The sequence below is a fragment of the Diceros bicornis genome, chromosome 20, assembly GCF_020826845.1.
Source record: "Diceros bicornis minor isolate mBicDic1 chromosome 20, mDicBic1.mat.cur, whole genome shotgun sequence".
In the NCBI taxonomy this organism is placed as follows: domain Eukaryota; kingdom Metazoa; phylum Chordata; class Mammalia; order Perissodactyla; family Rhinocerotidae; genus Diceros; species Diceros bicornis.
In genome coordinates this window covers 11,701,493-11,721,175 of record NC_080759.1, presented here as the reverse complement: position 1 = coordinate 11,721,175, position 19,683 = coordinate 11,701,493, and the positions used below count along the sequence as shown (strand labels likewise).

Sequence of the window (19,683 nt, the reverse complement as noted above, 5' to 3'; positions counted from 1 at the left end):
CATAAAAACTAGGTGAAGAAACTAAAACACAAAATCCTTTTCGGTAACAGTATTTGAGGTCCAGTTGCCACAGCTACTCCTACCTCTTTACTTTAAGGAATCAAGAGGCAGGTTTGTAACACAACATTCAGCACTATTAATTGTGGTTTGGATCCCTACTCCTATAACTGTTGACTGTCTAGGCCTGACAAAAACCATATTTTAAGACGTGGAATGAACTGGGCGAAATGCTAGGCCTCAAGTCTAAACACCTTCAAATTCAAGGAATTTGGACTTATTAAGATTTACATTTACTCTATTAACATCATAGAAAATAAACTACGAAGTTGGTTCAAAACATGTGCATGTGTTGGGTGAGGGAGAGAGAAGGATGTTGAAAGGGTAAAGAGAGGATGATTTGTTTTTAAAAGTTTGGAATGCTTCTTCTACCTGAATTTTTTAAAGAGGAATTTAAAAATTGGATCTTGCCAATCTAGCTAGGTCCAGATTCCAAATACCACAGGGCCATCCTAAATTAAATCTTTAAGTTCACAAAGAATTAAAAGTATAATATCTCATGGTGTTTGAGCAGTATGACCTAATTTGACCTATCTTTTAGAGTTCTGCAGCTGTAGCACTTAAAGAACAAAGTTACTGCTTTTGAAACACTGACGAGAAAACATCCCCCTTATATATGGAAGAACAAGTCATTAGATAAAATTCTTAATTGTGAATAAATGACAAGTATGTTACAGACATTCTCAAAGATCATTTTGAAGACTTTTTATTACCCTCCCTTTGATCTCTACATTTACTTTATACAGTTCTCTGAGGTCAGTACATTGCAAACGGTCCCTTGAAGCATGTATAAAAATAAGGGACCACAATGTGCAAATATTTGCATGGTCATCATTACTTCCTATATATTGCAGATCAAATTTCTACCATATCAAGTCCAAAGCCTCAGATTCTGAAAAGAGTGGCAGCAGGTATACATTCTGTTATGAGCCCTGCCTTTAAAAATATTTTCTGCATATTAAAATATGACACTGAAACAACAAACCTAATGATTCTGCTTGTCAAACTATCCCTCTTGCTTGCCTTTTAAAAAAATGAAAAATAAGTATTTACCATAGACTACATAGTGCATCATGCTGGAAGGATATGCTTCCAGGATCTTTTGTTTCATGGTGTGCTAATCTTTGGATCAAAGGAATGCTTTCCTTTTCTAGTTATTTTTAGGGAATCCCACACAAGGACTAAAGATGTCAGTGACTTTGCCATGCAGCAAGACTAGTTTTCAAGAAAATATCATCAATTTAAAAAAATACAAGCAACCTGAACTCTAGCTACAAGTTTTCACATAATACTTAAGTATTTGTAAAGCACCGACCAAGTTTATCCCAGCATGGCTTTCAATCTAGTTGGAGAAACAAGATACAGGTGAAAAACTACAGCACTACTTTAGGCAGTACAGACAGCATGTTACAGGTTGTCTATAGGTGCTATACATAGATGAAAGATCAATGTGTCATGTGATTAGTTAAGAAAGTATTTGTTGAGGAAGAAAATCTGGAGTGTATTATAAGAAGTATAATAAAAGTATTATAAATACTTATTCATTGTAATATTATAAAGTATTATAGGAATTGAGCTGATTAAGAAAGAAAAAGGACTTCTGAGGGAGAAAACTATTAAGAATGAAGTCAAGTAAAGCTATGGGGACAGCAAGGAAAAGGTCACATGCTGGGAATAGTTGGATAAAGCCCATCTTAGAGGAAAGAAAGGAACTGTATGGGAGCATAAGAGGAGATGACATTTCATAGATAAGCACTGGGACATAAAAAAGCCCTGAATTAACAAACTAAGGCGTCATGAGGGCCATTCACTTAAAAACAAACAACAAAAATCCTATTTTGGCTATCTTATACTGCTTCTCCTAAACAGAAGAGAAGCAAAAGGTCCAATGGGAGCTTTATTCCTGGTTAATGAAGCACTTGGAAAACATTTCATAAAGTTTTTGATCTACTCTTTCCCTGTGATAACCACTCTGAGGTTTAACAATGACAACAGCTACTTAGCATTTACTAAGCAATTTAGTAAGTACCTCCTCTGTGGCACACCGTTCAGAGGTCTCCAGATGTATTATCTATTTAATCTCTCTCAACACTCTTTTAAGGTAGTTATAATCAATAATCCCATTTTACAACAAAGTAAACTGGGTATAGAAAGGTTGCTTAGCAACAGTTTCAGAGTGCAAGCATACCTCCCTCATGGGAATGGGAGCCTCCTCTGGACACTCTCTAAATGCTACAATAACAGTATAAAGTTTTAGCTCTGTTAAAATGTGCAAAAACCCAATAGGAGTAACTTGGGTTCTAGACCTAGCCCTGTCATTACCAACCACAAGTTTATTATCTTCTCCAAACTAGTTTTTTTTCTCATTTATAAAATGAGAGGGCTAAAAGTAAGAATTTTGGAGTAAGACAGACTTGGATTCAATTCTATCTTGGTCACTTATTTAATTAATGGCCTTGTGCAATGTAATTTTCCAAGCCTCATCTATAAACTGAGGATAATACGAGTATTTACCTCTTAGGTGAGGACTCATATAAACTGTTTAGCTCTGTACCTGGCATATAGCAGCACTCAGTAACTATTAGCAGCTGTGCTGGTCTTGGGTCTAGGCATCCTTGGACTCATTCCTCACCCTTCTGCTCTGCTCTGTATTTCAGGGGAACAAACTCTACAAGTTCCATTTCCCAGACTTTTGTGTCAGCTGATTTCTGGTTGGGTTCAAGCAATGGAAGCCACTAGTAGGAGAAGCCAGGGTATTTCTCTCATTTCTTCTCTTTCTCAGGCAGCATCCTAGGCAGAAGCAGAATCTTCCTGTGGCTCCAACTTCAGGCAACAGCCCCCCAAACCCCTCTCCATCTTACGGTCCCAGCTTCTGCTGTATGATTCCAGTCTCTGGGCTTTGATAAAACTACCCCCCTCCTGTGTCTTCCTGGTAGGAGTGGTGCAATCTTCCTGCTGACGCTGATCTATGGGCTTGTCAGCCACTTCCATCATCCATGTAACCAATTTATAACAAATTCTTAGCATTAAATTCCTTCCATTTAAATATTCAGAGTTGTTTATATTATTATGGTTAGATCTTTACTGATACAACAATCAGTAATAATAATGGTGATGGTGATGATGATGAAGCACTTGGGAGACTGAACAGAGATACGTTTCCATGTGTTATTTTTTTGTAGTTTATTGGTTAAGGGCAGAGGTTGGCAAACTTCTTCTGTAAAAGGCCACTTGGTAAATATTTCAGGCGTTGTGTGCCCTACAGAGTCTGCTGCGACCACTCAACTATGCCATTATAGTGTGAAAAAAGCCACAGATAATATGTAAATGAACGGTCAGAGCTGTGTTCCAATAAAATTTTATTTACAAAAAGAGGTCAGGGCCAAATTTGGCCCAGGAGGTGCAATTTGTCCACCTCTGATTTAGGGTGTTAACATAATAGGTACATCTGTCTGGCAGCATTTTGCAGTAGAACTAAACTCAATTATTAATTTTTGAGTCAATACAGAATCATAGACTTTTAAGGATGGATGTTAGAGGTAATATAACCTAATCTGCACAAGATACTTAAATTTCCTCTACAATTATCCCCGACGTGTTCATATAACCTGTATAAACATCTACAGAAAGATCAAATACTTTTCAGACAACTGCAATTATTATCAGTTCTTTCTTGCTTTCAGCCAAAATCTGTCTTCCTCTAACCCATTGTCTTGCTCCTTTCTTCTGGATTCACACTGAACAAATCTAATCCCTAACTGAAGGGTGCCCAGACCTTGAAGGTTTTCCTAGGGGCAAATCATAACATGTCATTAGTCCTCTTAAAACCAGGCACCAAGAATCGCCCTTCAGTGTCTTTCTTTTACTAATTAAATATACGTAAAATGCTTACTATGTGTCATATATTATCCAGGCTCTGGAGATAAGGCAATAAACAAAACAGATTAGGTCCCTGCTTTCGTGGAGCTCACTCTAGTTGAATATGAGCAAAAAGAAAAATAAAGCAAGGTACAGAGATTGATAGTGAGGTGGGAGAGAAGTTGTTTTAAATAACATGGTCAGAGAAATTCTCTCTGATAAGGTGGCACATGAGCAGACCGTTAAAAGAAACTGTGGGAGTGACTTAATGTACACATCTGTGAAAAGAATGTTCCGGGAAACAGTAAATGCACAGGCCCCGAGGCAGGAGCATGTTTAGGATGTTCACAGAATAGCATGGAGGATGGAAGGGCTTAAGGGAATTGTAGTAGACTTGGGGACCTGATCCCATGCCTTTCTGTTTCTAGAATACATCAACCTAGTGTTCTGTTCTCCTGATTTAAATGCTTCCTTCAGTGAATGCTCTGAATTTGTGTTGATTAGAAAAAAGCTCAGCAGGAATTGTATATACTAGTTCCAAAGAATGAGAGTGACCAAAGAAAAGAGTAATTTCTTACGGAAAAATTACATAAAATATATTTTTGTTTTGTTTAGGAATAGTGGAGAGTTTAGGGAGTAATCCTTGTTAAATTACTTGAGGATAATAAGTGCTGACATTATGCAGAAACCCTAACAGAAAACAGTGGGCATAAGCGATGAATTTTTTACGTAAAGCCTGACAGGTTTTCAGCTTCCTAGTGTTAACGCTAATCACGTACCCTCTACTTCTAAAACGCGACCAGCAGGGCCCCACATAAATCCAGAGAGCAAAGTTGCAGGTCTCAGCATCTTTTGAGCTTTGTATTTTCAAAGAAATTAAAAAATTAATATTAGCATCTTTATCACCACTGTTTTTCAGAGATCTGTGTTAAGTTAGCATATACTATAGATAATCTTACACTTCCAGTTATACTGATAGTTAAAAGCATCTCCTTTTGAGTAAACTTAATACTTTTTATTGGTAGATAAATCTAAAAAAAGGCTAATTCATTGGGGCATAAAAGTTGCTCTAGAAAGAAATCTCAGCTTTTGCTGACAAATTTTCCAGTGGCACATCTATTATCACGGTTCTCATCCTGGTTTTGTCCCAAAGATTAGGGTGACTTTGGCAAGTTCCAGAATCCCTTTGTGCCTTCTTTCATTTGCAAAATATATCCCAAATGCTCTTACTTTTGATACATCCCAAAATGTTTTGCAAATGAGGAAAATTCTGAAAATACTGTATTATGTCACATTGGAGTAATAAAAATTGAGAAGCAGGCCGAGAATGACAACTCTTTTTCCCTTTTCCCTTTCCTCTCCTCTTCCTCAAGAAGATGGGCAGGCTGGGAAGATACTAGGATCCTAGGGCCTCAGGAAAAATTGCAAAGTGAGCAAAATTGGCATTTACTTCTACCTCTTTCCCACCTTCTGCTGCTTTTTCCTTTCTTGCTTTCAAGCCAAATGCTCTTTTGCTTCTTCACTATCACACTAGACCAACCTTCTACACTCCCCAAATTTAATTCTCTTCTTCCTCTCCAGGGTAGCAACATCTTCTTAGCCGGTTATACCCCGTGAGTTGAGGGAGCATAGGTGAAGTTTGGATTCCAACCACTGCTCTGCTTAGCAAGTCATGCACTTGACATGGGACTGTGAAGAAGGATAAATTTCTGTTTATTCACCCAGACAGGAACCTTTTTCTAAATTACGCAGATGCCAGATGGGCTAACAAAGTCCTTGCTTCCACACTCTCTCTTACAAGCTGCAAACAAAATTCCTGATTTCCTAGGTATCAGGTACTGTCTGATTATCTCATTAAAGTAAACTTGAATTTAGTGTTCAATGTACATAGTGAATCATCTCAAACTCCACTTTTGATTCAACCTTCTCATCTTTTCTCCTCTAAATAGTTTGATTTTTTTGCATGTGTGTGAGGAAGATTAGCCCTGAGCTAACATCTTTTGCCAATCCTTCTATTTTTGCTGAGGCAGATTGGCCCTGGGCTAACATCCATGCCCATCTTCCTCTATTTTATATGGGACACCACCACAGCATGGCTTGATAAGCGGTGCATAGGTCCGCGCCCAGGATCCGAACCTGCAAACCCCGGCCCGCCAAAGCGGAGCATGCGAACTTAACCACTACGCCACTAGGCCGGCCCCAGTTTCTGACTTTTTTGTAGTTTCACTTTAAATTTCCTTTTAAAGAAAAAGAAAACAAAAGTTTGATAAACCTACATTGTCCAGACAAACTTGAATCTAGCTGTCATATTTAACACGATAATCTTCTATGCAAGTTTTCAAAATTAAAGCTATTTCTATATACCTTGTATAGCCTGAGTTTTACTAAAATGCCATCTCTCCACAGCATAACTCTTTTCTCTAAGCCTATGAAAATGTTAAGAAACAAATTTTTACTTCGTAATTTTTTAAACATTTCTTTTGAGAACAAAATAAACAAGCAAGCTCTAATCTGTGTTTAAAAGCTAGTCCTTATTTCTCAAAACATGATGCACAACATAAAATTCATACTAACCTAAAGAAGATTAATGACACTGCTCCTGTTATTGCCATATATATAATAAATATTATATATAATATTTATAAGAATAAAGTCGTTGATACATATTTGTTTTCTAATTATAACTTGGGACACAGTTATAACACTGTTAATGGATCAACTCTGTACCTTGTCATCACTTACCCCACACCTCTCCCTGGGGGCAAGGTCTGTAGTTTCAGAATGTTCTCAGCTATCTGGTTCTGCTGCAGGGTAAGGTTAGACTGGAAGTAAGACAATGTCAAAGGTGACCAAACTCTTTCAGAGAAGCTTACCTTGCCACACCCACCTCCCAAGGGCTCCATCTGTTATAAGATCAAGGGATCAGTACTCAGAAATTCTGTACCGGGCCGGCCCCATGGCTTAGCGGTTAAGTGTGCGCGCTCCGCTGCTGGCGGCCTGGGTTCGGATCCCGACGCGCACCAGACACACCGCTTCTCCAGCCATGCTGAGGCCGCGTCCCACATACAGCAACTAGAGGGATGTGCAGCTATGTCATACAACTATCTACTGGGGCTTTGGGGGAAAAAATAAATAAATAAAATTATAATGTTAAAAAAAAAAAAGAAATTCTATATCTTACTGAATCCCTTCCATGGTACTAGCCTGTTGCTAAACTTTAGTGTCCTCATTTTAAAAAATACTTTTAAAAAATATTTGTCCTTTCTCTTTATAAGATTTGAAGATGTAATGAGGTTATGTATGAAAGTACTTTGTAATCTACAAAACATAAATGTATATAATAATAGCTACACTGTATTGAATACAGATTAAGTACTAGGAACAGTACTAGGTATCTTACATGCATTACTTTTTTTAATTCTCAAACAACCCTGTAAGTTTGATATAATTCTACTTGATGTATAAAGGAGTTCCTGAAGTTTAGTGAGGTTAGGTGTCTTGCCAAGATCAAAGATCAACAAGTGTTATAGTCAGGATTCAAATTTAAGTCAATTTGAAGCCAAAGTCCATACTTTTTTCACTACAATCCTACCTCCAAATAGAGGCTACACTTTTCCTGTGTACCACAACCAAGGCAATAATATCGTTTAATGGCCTTAAGCAATGGATTGAAGAAGGAAAAAAATTGCAGAATAGCATGTCCCTCTAGCAAAGCTGGCTGAGAAAATACCCAGGTACTACACAATCTATGCTTAAATTTTAGAACAGACCACAAATGACCTGAAAAACTCTTTAAATACCATAATTTTTTATAGTTTTGATACATAAAGTAAAGGAGGGAAATGAGACGTTCAAGATACAAGAATAATATGACTTTCCATCCTAGCCAAAGTAGAGCTTACATTTTTAACTAGAAGTTCTATCCTAGTCATGTTATCAAGCAGACACACAAATCACAAATAATATGGAATAGGAAGAACACAAGGATTTTCTTGGTTTTGGAAAACAGCTTAGCAACACCAGGAAATTCTTTTTAGAAATGTAGAAAAGTCCTTCTCACAGTAGCTAATATTTCTTCTTTAGGCTTTGATATAAAATTTGGCTTATAACCTTAATATAGTAATATTTTTACTCTTTACAAAAATCAAGTTTTCAAGTAAGGTATTCACAACACTAACTTTTAAATTCTGCAACTTAAAATAGTTATACTACATACACCAAGGTTTACCCTCTTAGAACATTTTGCATAATAGTTTTAAGTCATTGGAATGAAAAATTGCTCAAGAAAGCAGAAATACCTAATTAATAGTCAATATTCTTTTATGCCAGTAAAAAGGAGACTGAGTCAATATACATAATAATCAAAAGTATATTTCTGAACAGGTCTTGAGCAAACACTTTTCAGCAGATTGAGCACAGATCTGGGGTCTTTACTTCTCATAACAGCACTACCCAGTCATCAGGTTAGCTCGTACCTTTGCACATTTATAAAAACTATCAGGACCTTCTCAACCATTTATCTCTATGTCCAAAGAGGGGGACTGTGTCCTCAACGAATGACCTTGGCATCATAATTTCCATAAAATTCTGCTCTCCAAACCTAAGTTTCCACAAGGCCATATCTATTAGATTAGTTTATGATCCCAAATATTCTATTGTAGTTCCTGGTTTAATGGTGAGACCAAACTTCATCCAATTCTCCTATATGTCTTTAATAAAGGCTCCTGATTTCTCAGTACCTTCAAGATGAAAAGCATATTAATTTGTTCCTGCTACAGCTATCGCCTTTATCTGCTATTTTGTCCTGGAGAACATCATGGGGATGTCAAAGAAAGAAGTCTTGTCTAGCTGCTTTTGAGGGTGACCAATGGTGATGTAGGGAACAAACTGCCAGTCCAATACATCTGATACAGATAATCAGCCTCAGAGTCTAGTGTGTAAATACCCTTGGCCTCTAGGCTGGTTATGTTGCTGTTGAGAGTGATCAGGTCAATTTTACAGCTGGATACCCTTTTCTGATCTATTTTAAAATCTTTAAAGATTGAGATTTTTTCTGTATAAATTGCCTCTTCTATCTCGGTGGATCTCTTTCTTTGAAACTGGTGGAAGTGGGACAGGAATTAATGGGAACACTGTCTTCTTTCCACTGGAGAGCTCTTCTCTTCCTACCACTCCTATACCCTTCAAATGTCTGTGGTGGGAATTAAATCAGCTTTAGGGAGAAAGTGTGGCTATCTTGTTTTTGTGCTTGCCGCTTGTTAAGACTGTTTGGCCTACATTGGTATTAGGTCCTAATTTCTCCTCTAATCTAAGCAAAAAGAGTACTGTCAGCCTGGTATGTTTCAATTTGATTCACCAGGGCAGGGATTCACATAGGAGGAGTACCAAAGCTTCAAAATAGTAAAGTGTTCCTTTGTGGATATATCTCCTTGTATCACGGCTACTGGATATTGTGAATCTTAGACCTGATAGTGTTCGCCTCTTTCTTCAGGTCACCAGGAAATACAGAGGAAAATCTGTGGTCCACCTTTAGTAAACAGAAGGACCTTGTCATATATATCCCAGCCTTATATTATTTTCCTTTTCCTCAGATTTTCTAACTTATTCTGTTTTTCAGTTGTGATTTTAATGAAGCTAACTAACTCTAATCAGAGAGTTATAACTAATATTAAAGAGAACTAAGCAGTAATCTAGAGTACCAGCTTGTCAATCACAGAAATGACAGGGTTAAGACTGCTGTACCAGATGGCAAACTGACAGGCTCTGTGGAATGGGTTGTAAGATCTTAAAAGGAATGCAAGTAGGATCATGTGAATCACCCTAATATCTCTTAGAGTTTCTATTTTCTATTGTAACCTGCACTCTGGGCATAAATTAGAAAGCACAGAGCAAGTCTCAAAGATTCTTAACACTCAATAAAGAATCCTGGGGCTCCTGCTGTTTGACAGCCTGACATGATCTCATTCTAGACACTAATTTAAAAATTCTTCCAGGATCATTTGAATTTATCCTTTGTATTACCCCTATTTAAGTCTCAAGAGAAGCTCTTGGATCACAAATGATCAAGCCAAAAATGCTTATGAATTGTTTTCCACTTCTTAACTGTCAAATTGATTCTAACTAATTGGAAAGTTTTCCCTCAGATCTTATTTACAGGGTCACTAAATATGATGTGCATAGTCTTAAATTATGCAAAATATGCATTAAGGCAGGAGTCTGAACTGATAAAAGACAAGTATACTCTTTTGAATCCCTTAATTAGGGTAGCTCACACATAACAGACACCCAGGCATTGTAGAAAAAAAGAACATTTAAACCATTATACATTTAGAAAAAAGTACCAAGGGAAAGGATATAAACACAACAGCCCTATAATTCTCCTATAGTCACAAACATCCTATGCTCACTTGAAAATACTGAAGTCTTGCTTGCATTACTCAATCTTAATTCCAATCAATCCATGATTTGTCATTAAATTCTCTGTCCTATAATATAGTCTGTATAATACTAGAAAGTTTTACAATAGATTTTTAAAATATTAGAGTTTCTTTTCTAATATAATACATACATTCCTGAAAAATCTCTTTCTGCAAGATTTCACACTAAAAATAACAAGCATATGGGAAAAACAGCATTAGAGGCAGACAACTCAAAGACAGAACATTAACAAAAACAATAACAATTCTAATAAAATACTAACACAATTTTAAAAACACATGGCAAATTTCTAACAAAAAGTACTGGAGTAAACATTGGGCTTTATCTTTAAAAAAAAAAATAAAAAGGTGAAATAAGTTAATAACGAAGAGTTGAGGCTGCTGGCTTATAGAGACAAGAGGCCAATGTACAAAGCACAGGCAGAAACACACAATAAGGAGTTCTGTGACAGAGCATGTGGCCAAACTGAGCCAAAAGAGAATATGGGGTGAATGGTCATCATGTCCAGTACAGTCTTTCACTGATGTTCAGCTGTGTCAATGTAGTTTGACTTCAGCTGCTGCATTACTTAGCAGAACAAAATATGGCACAAAATAACTCAATCACTTATAAGCTAATTTGTGTTGAAGAAACAAGGTTGAAACAGAACAGCTTATACCAAAACTTTAAATTATTGTAGTTTTTATAGATTTATATTGAAAGAATGGAAATTTAAAATAGCTCACCAAGCCAACTCACTACTGAGAACTCTCAGTACAGGAAGGTAATATGGTTAAAATAATAGGTCTGGTATGTAGTCAGTACTCAACAAATGTTAGCAACAGCTACCGCTGTTACTCCCACTACTACTGCTCCCCCTCCTCCTCCTCCTCCTCCTCCTCCTCCTCCTACTTCTGAGGTTGCTACTTCTACTAGTAAAGTTCGAAACTAAAAGAGTTCTGAGGCAGACACCTGTGGCATACCCAGTGTCTATTACTCCCTACTTTCTTGCTGAGAGAATTCTGATTTTTGCTCAGGAATCTACCTCTCAGGGAAGGTGACCTTAACCCCATTTTAGGGGCATATCTGGATTAGTCTAAACCAATTATGGTAATCCCATTCCTTTTGCCTACGACTGGTTTAAGGGTGGGCATGTGGTCTCCTGGCCGATAAAACATGAAGGAAGTTAGCTAAAGGAGCAGGGGAGAAGCTTTAGGAAAAACTTTCCCTATATGTAAGAAAGAGACATGGTTTCTGGAGCGGTTTCTCTTCTCTTACTCTGAATATCGTCAGGGCAAAAGAACTTTAGGTGCTCTGATGCTCCACTTATATTTTTGAATTCTCCTTTCTCAAAGAATTTAAACTTCAGGCATTTCCCTCACTATCTTGAAAGCTCTTTGCTGATTTTAAAATGATAATAAGAAAAAATCTTATTCAGTAATTTTTTTTAAGATGTCTGTCAGAGTAACCTATCCTGTTATTACCAAAAATGGAAGTCTCTTACATTTGTTTCTAAAATGATCTAAGATTGATTTGTTTTGAGAATGTTATATATAATATCGACAATTTTCTTTCTAATAATTATTTTTCTACCGCACAGCTAGACTGTCTAGTTCTGTGCTGTCCCATATGGTTGCCTCTAGCCACATGTGGCTATTCAAATTTAAATTAATTAAACTTAAAAATTCTGCTCTTCAGTTGCACTAGCCACATTTCAAGAGCTCAATAGCTAATTTGGCTAGCGGCTACCAGGCTGGACAGTGTACATATAGAATATTTCCATCATTGAAGAATGTTCTCTTGGACAGTACTGGGCTAGATTATGTGTTCTGAAATTTTAAATTTTCATATGTTAGATTACATTTTAAAAGGCCCCAGCTTACACAATTTATGCTCAGACAGCTTTATTAACTTGGATAGCATGAAAATAAATTTCAGTATGGTAAATGAATTGCCTCAAACTCTGAACTAGCAGAGTCAAGATTAACTAAAAAAAAAACATAATTATTTGTATATCCATAATAGTTATGTTAACTGTTTCTCCTTATCTTTTGCTAAAAGCTGAGACAGAAGACAAAGATAGTAATAGAAATATCAACCCACCAATAGCAAGCTCTACAATTTAAGCATTTAAAACATAGCTGATGGGTAAAATGCAACAAGCCTGAGATGTCTGGCATGTTTTTTTCTTTTTCTGTAACCTATCATACATTATTCATATTATATAGTACCTATGTTATTAGGGCCAAAATGTATGCCCACCCATACAATTATGAAAACAAGGGAAATAGACGAGAATTGAGAGGAAGGTTTGGCTTTCTCACTTCTACCTAACATAGTCTGATATACAGTAGGTATTCAGTTCTTCTACCCTTGGATAAAACTCTGCTCTTCTGAGATTCATGTTATGTATCCAAATCACTGGTTCCTACTAACCTCATGATAGTCATTTCCCCTCATTTATTAAAGAGTTTGATACCTGGTTCACAGTATCACTATATACTCCAAGTTCTAACATCATCCTAAGTGACTTCAACATCCACATGGAAGACTCCTCAAACTCCCTAGCCTTGTCGTTCCTTGAACTCCTTCACCTCCACTCAAGGTTAGGCATGCACTTCCGTGGCCACATTCCAGATTTGTCATCATTGAATAGTCTCACTTCTCATATCTTAAATTCAAATACATTCCATTCTCTGATCCCTTCACCTGCTATCTCCCTCACCTGTTTTTCCTGCAACACTGGTTCTCTGATTTTTATGGATTTTTTTAAGTCCTTAATTTTCTCTCTGTTAGCCCTCTTTAGACTCCACTGCCATTCCTAGTGTAGAACACATGCCTCAGCACGTCAATCATTCTTACTAGTATCCTTAAATTCCATTCTTCTTGATTTTGTTTATTGTTCTGTTGTAATCTCATCTTTCTCCAATCCATTCTCAGCTAAAGCATAGATCTGAGGCTAAATCTTTCAATGGTTTCTTTATGTCTCAAAATAAAGGTCACTCTCTTTAACCTCCATGCCTTGCACTTAATTTTCCTTCTGCCTAGAATGCTCTCATTGTCATTTTCTTCTTTTCTTGTCAGCTCCTATTTGTCCTTCAGATCTTTAGCTTCCTAGGGGAAGAAATTTCTAAATCCCTAATTAGGTTATGTGCCAATTCTCTGTGCATTTATAACATCCCATACTTATTGTATCATATCATATCATATCATATCATATCATATCATATCATATCACTCTGTATTGTGATTTTCTACACTTAAGTGATTTTCCAGGAAATTATAAGATCCCTGAGGGCAGAGACTGTCTTTCTTACTCTAGCACAATCTGATATACAGCAGGCACTCAATTATTTGTTGAGTGAGTGATTCAACAATGCTAGTAACTTGAAATGATCATTGTAATTGAAGCTACATGTAATTACTTCAAGATGCAAATTTAATAGAACTAAACACGATAAATAAGCTATAGAGTGTGTTAGAAGGTGGTATGGGTGGAACAGAGCAGGGTAAGAAGGATTAGGAGTCCCAGGGTTGCAGGGAGCAGGGAGGGTTGCAATTTTAAATATGGTATTCAGGCTAGGCCTCACTGAGAAGGTGATAGTTGAGTAAAGGTGAGGTAAGAGTTGGCCATGTAGATATTTTGGGGGAAGAATATACAAGGCAAAGGGAACAGCCAATGCAAAAGCCCTAAGGTGGGAGCATGCCTGGCTCGTAGAAGGAAGGAGGTCCGTGTGGCTGGAGCAGAGTGAACGAGAAGGAAAATAGTAGGAGATGAGTTGAGAGAAGTAACGGAAGGCCAGACTGTGTAGGCCTTGAGGCCTTTGTAAGGACTTTGGATTTAAGTAAAAGGGGGAGCCACTGATGGGTTTTGAATAAAGGGTGTGACTCACTCTGCCTCCTATATTGAGGACTGTAGGGAGCAAGAGTAGAATTGGGAAATCCAGGGGAAAAGTTATTTAGAGTAATCCCGTGAAAGATAGAGTGGTAGCAGTGGAGGCAGTGAGAAATAGTCAGATCTATGAGAGATATATATATATATTTTGTGTGTGTGTGTGTGTGAGGAGGACCAGTCCTGAGCTAACATCCAACGCCAATCCTCCTCTTTTTGCTGAGGAAGATTGGCCCTTGGCTAACATCTGTGCCCATCTTCCTCTACTTTATATGGGACGCTGCCCCAGCATGGCTTAACAAGCGGTGCGTCAGTGCGCGCCCGGGATCTGAACCAGCGAACCCTGGGCCGCCACAGCAGAGCACGCGCACTTAACCGCTTGCTCCACCAGGCCAGCCCTGTCAGATCTATGATATATTTTGAAGGCAAAGCCAATGGGATTTCCTGAGAGATTGGATATAGGCTGGGAGACCAAGAGAGAGCGAGAGAGGGAGAGAGAGGGAGAGAGAGGGAGAGAGAAAGAGGGAGAGAGAGAGATCAATAATGACTCGAAGGTTTTTGACTTGAGCCAGATGGAGTTGACATCTGAGATGGGAAAAACTGCTGGAGGAACAGGTTTGTGGAAATATTTTGGAGATAACATTTGGACATGTTAAATATTAGATGTCTATTAAAAGTCTAATCAATGGTAAGATATGAATCTAGAATCCATGGAAGAACTCTGGGCTGAAAATATAAATTTGGGGGTCAAATGACATATGAATGGTATCAAAAGTAATAAAACTGGATGAGATCACCAAGGAAATGAGTATTGGTAAGCAGAGAAAAAAGCCAAGGACTAAGTCCTGGGTACTCTAACATTAAAAGGTCAGAGAAAAGAGTAGGAACCAGCAAAGGAGAATAATAAAGAATAAGTAGTAACATAAAAGGACAACCAAAAAGTTGTAATATCATGGAAGCCTAGTGAAGATCAAGTAAGATAAACATTCAAAATTGACTATTTGAGTTAGCAACACAGAAGTCATCTGTGACTTGACAAGAGCATTTTCAGTAGAATGATGTAGGCAAAAACCTGATAGGTGAAATTTTAGGAAAAAATGAGAAGAGGGATTAGATACAGTGAGTATAGGCCATTATTTTGAGGAATTTCGTTTCAAAAGGAGGAAAGAAATGGGAAAATAACTGGCAGGTTTTTTGTTTTTGTTTTTTCAAGATAGGAGAAATAACATGTTTATATGCTGATGGAAAAATCCAGAAGAGAAAAATCATCTACATATTTATGGAATAACTAAGAATTAAGATAAGCCTAGGATTGGAGAGCATGAGAGTGAGGAATAGGGGGTAATAGTCTGATGACATGAAATTAAAAGCTGTGGTTTTTAGATAGGAAGGAGGAAGAATTATCTGGAAGGAGTAATGAGATATAAAGAAGATAGTTAATCCACTTCCAGGACCAGTCATTCAAGAGTTAAGGGAGAAAACACAAGTCCCCAACTTTAGAGGGCTACAGAGGAAGTAGTATCTTTAGAGGAGAGCTAGTTTCCACTAGAACAAGAAAGTAAAGGGAAGGAAAATTCAGAGACGTCAAGATATAAGGGATTTTGCTGATGATTGATCATTAATTCCTGAAGGCACAGAAAAATTTCAGTAGTTGGGCAGGGATAGGAAACAGAAGAGGGGATATGTAGAGTTTTATGGGATTGGATGGCAAGAGATAAGGAATTATGTGGGAGTCTGGGGCTTCTTGCAGTGGCAAATACAATATGAGACAAAGGGCATAATTAATCCTGGTGGACTCAAGAAAGATAATGGTGGCAAAGTTGGGGGTGGGTGGGGCAAGGCACTTCAGGGTGTGTGCAGCTCTTTTGATTGCAATTGGGGGACAGTGTATTTGCCTCTAGTGCTGGAGCTTCGTCTTGACTCTTGTTGATGGAATTGATGGACCTAAGACCAGTCCATCCATTATTAACAATTTAAATAATTCCTGTGACCTCACCCACATGTATTTCTGATCAAACAGCTTAAAATTTAAAAAACTTCCCTGCTCTAGGGGAAATGTAAGCTAATTTTTCAAACAGAGTTTGGTTTTACTTACATCTGTGTTACAGGAGCGGTATCGTTTCCTTTCCCCAAGGCAATATTTTCCACCTCCTGAAGGTCTGAAAACACATTTTGTTTAACATGTGAATATAACATATTTACCCACACAAAGAGCACATATATTGCTTGATGAAAACATATTAACATTTACTTTAAGAAAATATAAATTTTGACATTTTATTAGTTATTAAAGTAACAATCATGCTGGTGATTGTCAGCAGTAATGATTATGGTGTTGAACGTAAAAATTAAGGCAATTTGAGTAACTTTACAAGACTCTTAATTGTCATGATTTACATTCTTAAGAAAATGCAATTAAAAATCAGTGTATTTTCTAATTATAATAAGCAGATGCTCAGTTCATCACAATGAGTTTAAAAATCACTTATTTATAATGAAAAGCTGTTTGAATCATATTCAATAAAACTCATAATCTGATGTTACATGTTCACCAAGTAGGAAATGAAAAGTTTGCTTTTTTTTTTCCAGAATGGAAATAAGGAGAGGAGACTAAACTCTGGAAATAGCTTCAGTTCAAAGTAAATAATGCAGAAATGAATTTCTATCTCATTTCAAATATTACATGAAGTTTTAAAAAATTAAATCTAAACATCAGATGGGTTTGCCTTATATAAATACTTTATATTACACTCAAATTAATGAAAAAGTAAAATAAATATTTGATTTACATAAATTAATTTTTGAAGTATTAGGGAAAGCTGTATGCTATTATTTGGGCATGCATTTCTATTTTTGAATAGAAAAACTAACTTGTTCTTTTAAAAGAGGTCTAGGCTACACTCTTAAGTATCTGGATATATTATTTATTATCATAGGGTTTTATACTTTTGGTTATGAATATATAGTAGCCTGCAGTTGAACTTAGGTTAATTATTCTGTACTTGTTCAAAAAAGATCAAGTCTAGGGGCCGACCCAGTGGCGCAAGCGGTTAAGTGCGCGCGCTCCGCTGCAGCGGCCCGGGGTTCGCTGGTTCGGATTACGGGCGCGCACCGATGCACTGCTTGGCAAGCCATGCTGTGGCGGCGTCCCATATAAAGTGGAGGAAGATGGGCACAGATGTTAGCCCAGGGCCGTCTTCCTCAGCAAAAAAAAGAGGAGGATTGGCGGATGTTAGCACAGGGCTGATCTCCTCACAAAAAAAAAAAAAAAGATCAAGTCTAAATTATAATTTGGGCTCACTGGTTACCAGTGGGATAATGAAAGTTACATTTAGAATATATTTTCAATGCCAGTGAATGCCAACTCTAAGTAAGGAAGAGAAATGGCCCAGCTTGAACCAGCTTGGGACAAATAGGTTGGTAGACAAAAACAAGGTAGTTGGGATGGTGATAGCATGACTGGTTTATGAGTGGGTGACAGTGAGCTGTTTACCAGGAGGGTAATAATTGACAGAAAATGGGAGAATGAAAACACAGAACTAATATAAAGGGAAACAATTTCAAGCTAAAAACTGTACAAGAGAGGATACATTTAGAAAGAGAAACCAAAGAGAGGGATCCTCAGTTAAAATGAGAAAAGATAAAAAATAAAAATAAACCATCTTTTACCCCAGAAGGAGCGGGGGGTGGGGGAGCAGAAGTGATATCATGACATCATTCTGCACCAAATATTTGTCAGGAAAGAAGGCCCTGAACCTGAGCTCTAGACAAAAATGAGAGCACTTGACATGCAGCAGCTAAGGAGCAGTTTAGTTTCTGGAAGGACAGGAAAGGCCAACTAGAGGAAGTGTCCACCTGGAATGGGCACTGGTGGGAGGGAGAAGCAATACAGTTAGCAAAGAATACTGATGGGGCTGGCCTTATGCCAGGCAGACTCTGCCTGGAGAAAAGGTGGGAGAGGAGCAGTCTGACCTGCATAAAACAGTCATGGGGAGAAAAGTGGTGGCAGCTCTGGAAGATGATTAATGGGGGCATGAGAATGGAAACTATTTTAACACACGGGCAGTATTCTTTTCATTGTGATTTGTGATGCGAATCAAGGCATTTCAACCCTTGAAGTGCTCTCATTGGTCCTTTTAATACTAATGTAGCAGTAATAATTTTATGTGACATGTGAAAAGACCTTAGGTTTCCTGGGAATAATGGTAATGTAGCTAAGAACAGACCTGGATTCATCCATAATTCAGTAGTTTTTGGAGGAGGAAATCTATCTGATTATTACTAGATTAAAAGTCTGGCTATACCTGGGATAGATACACAATGCTTTTCTTTTTCTTTTTATTCTATTTTTAGTTACATAGTAAGGAGTAAAAGAGAAGGAAAGTCTGTCTAACAAGGCTCCTCCACTTTCCTGTGCCTATTGCTGTTCTGAAGACAAGCACTTGGCTCACTAGTGAAACGTTTTTACAGATAACATGTGAAACCACAGCTTTGAATCATTTCCAACTGTGTCTTTTTGTTGGCTCCGGCTTACTTTAGCTACTTACGCTGGACTGTCACAGTGTCTTAGGGATGAGGAGACGCCTCCCCCGCAGGTCCTGCTGCACTCTCCCCATAGTGACCAGGGACCCCAGCCCCCATCTATGCTCTGGGGCCAAGTGCCAAAAGGAACACAATCTCCCTGATAACACCACTGCAAGATTTCACAGAAAACACAGAATTAGCTTTTAGGCAGATAGAGCATCAGGATAGAAATACATAAGGGTCAGACAATGACCAATTATAGGCATTAGCATTCTCCCAATAGATAACAGGCTGAGAGTTCTTTACTGTGTTTAGACAATGGTGAAGGTGCATGTGATTTGCAAATTATCTTTGGCTAGGTAATGATTTATAAATCACTAACATGTACCATGAGTCTAAAAAACTTGACTTTACTTCTTTTTCCTTATTTCTTCTACTCCAGACTTTTAGTGTTTCTCATTATAGAGACCTCAAGTCTTTTTTAGATATTTTAGTATTAAAAATTTTTTTTCTTTATATTCCACTATTATTAGACTCATGGAATGACAACGCAATATGGAAAGTTCCCCAGTAAGGAATTTTTATGATGGTAATTGCTTTTTCATTAAAAAAAAGAAAAAAAGTCCAGTTGAGGCTACAATAGTAAAAGAATGTGTTGTGGCATTTCATCTACACGAGTACTGCAGACATAATAAAAGCAATGCCAAGACACTAGGGACTGGGTACAAAAAAACCCTTATATACAATGACTAGCCATGTGTATAGCCCCTGCATGAACATGTGTACTGGAATTCTTCTCAGCTTTACTCTCTGCAATAAACCACACATATTGCAAATAAGTAGAAAACCAGAAATAATTTATCGAGACGCAGACATCGAATAATCAGCTCATAACTCTAACATGATAAATCTTATTTGTAGAATATGGTAAAAAT

The 19,683-nt window shown here is 37.4% G+C and overlaps 1 protein-coding gene and 1 pseudogene across 1 annotated transcript in view; both read right to left on the bottom strand.

Moving 5' to 3' along the window:
• ADAMTS6 (ADAM metallopeptidase with thrombospondin type 1 motif 6) overlaps positions 1-19,683 on the bottom strand; it is a 320,979-nt gene that overhangs the window by 79,933 nt on the left and 221,363 nt on the right. Inside the window, exons 12-13 of the mRNA XM_058563973.1 lie at positions 18,772-18,917; positions 16,320-16,383 (exon numbers count right to left, since the gene is read on the bottom strand). Of these exons, the coding sequence (XP_058419956.1) occupies positions 16,320-16,383; positions 18,772-18,917 (210 nt within the window). The remainder of the gene's footprint in view (positions 1-16,319; positions 16,384-18,771; positions 18,918-19,683) is intronic.
• Positions 8,222-12,850, bottom strand: LOC131419336 (ribulose-phosphate 3-epimerase-like; annotated as a pseudogene).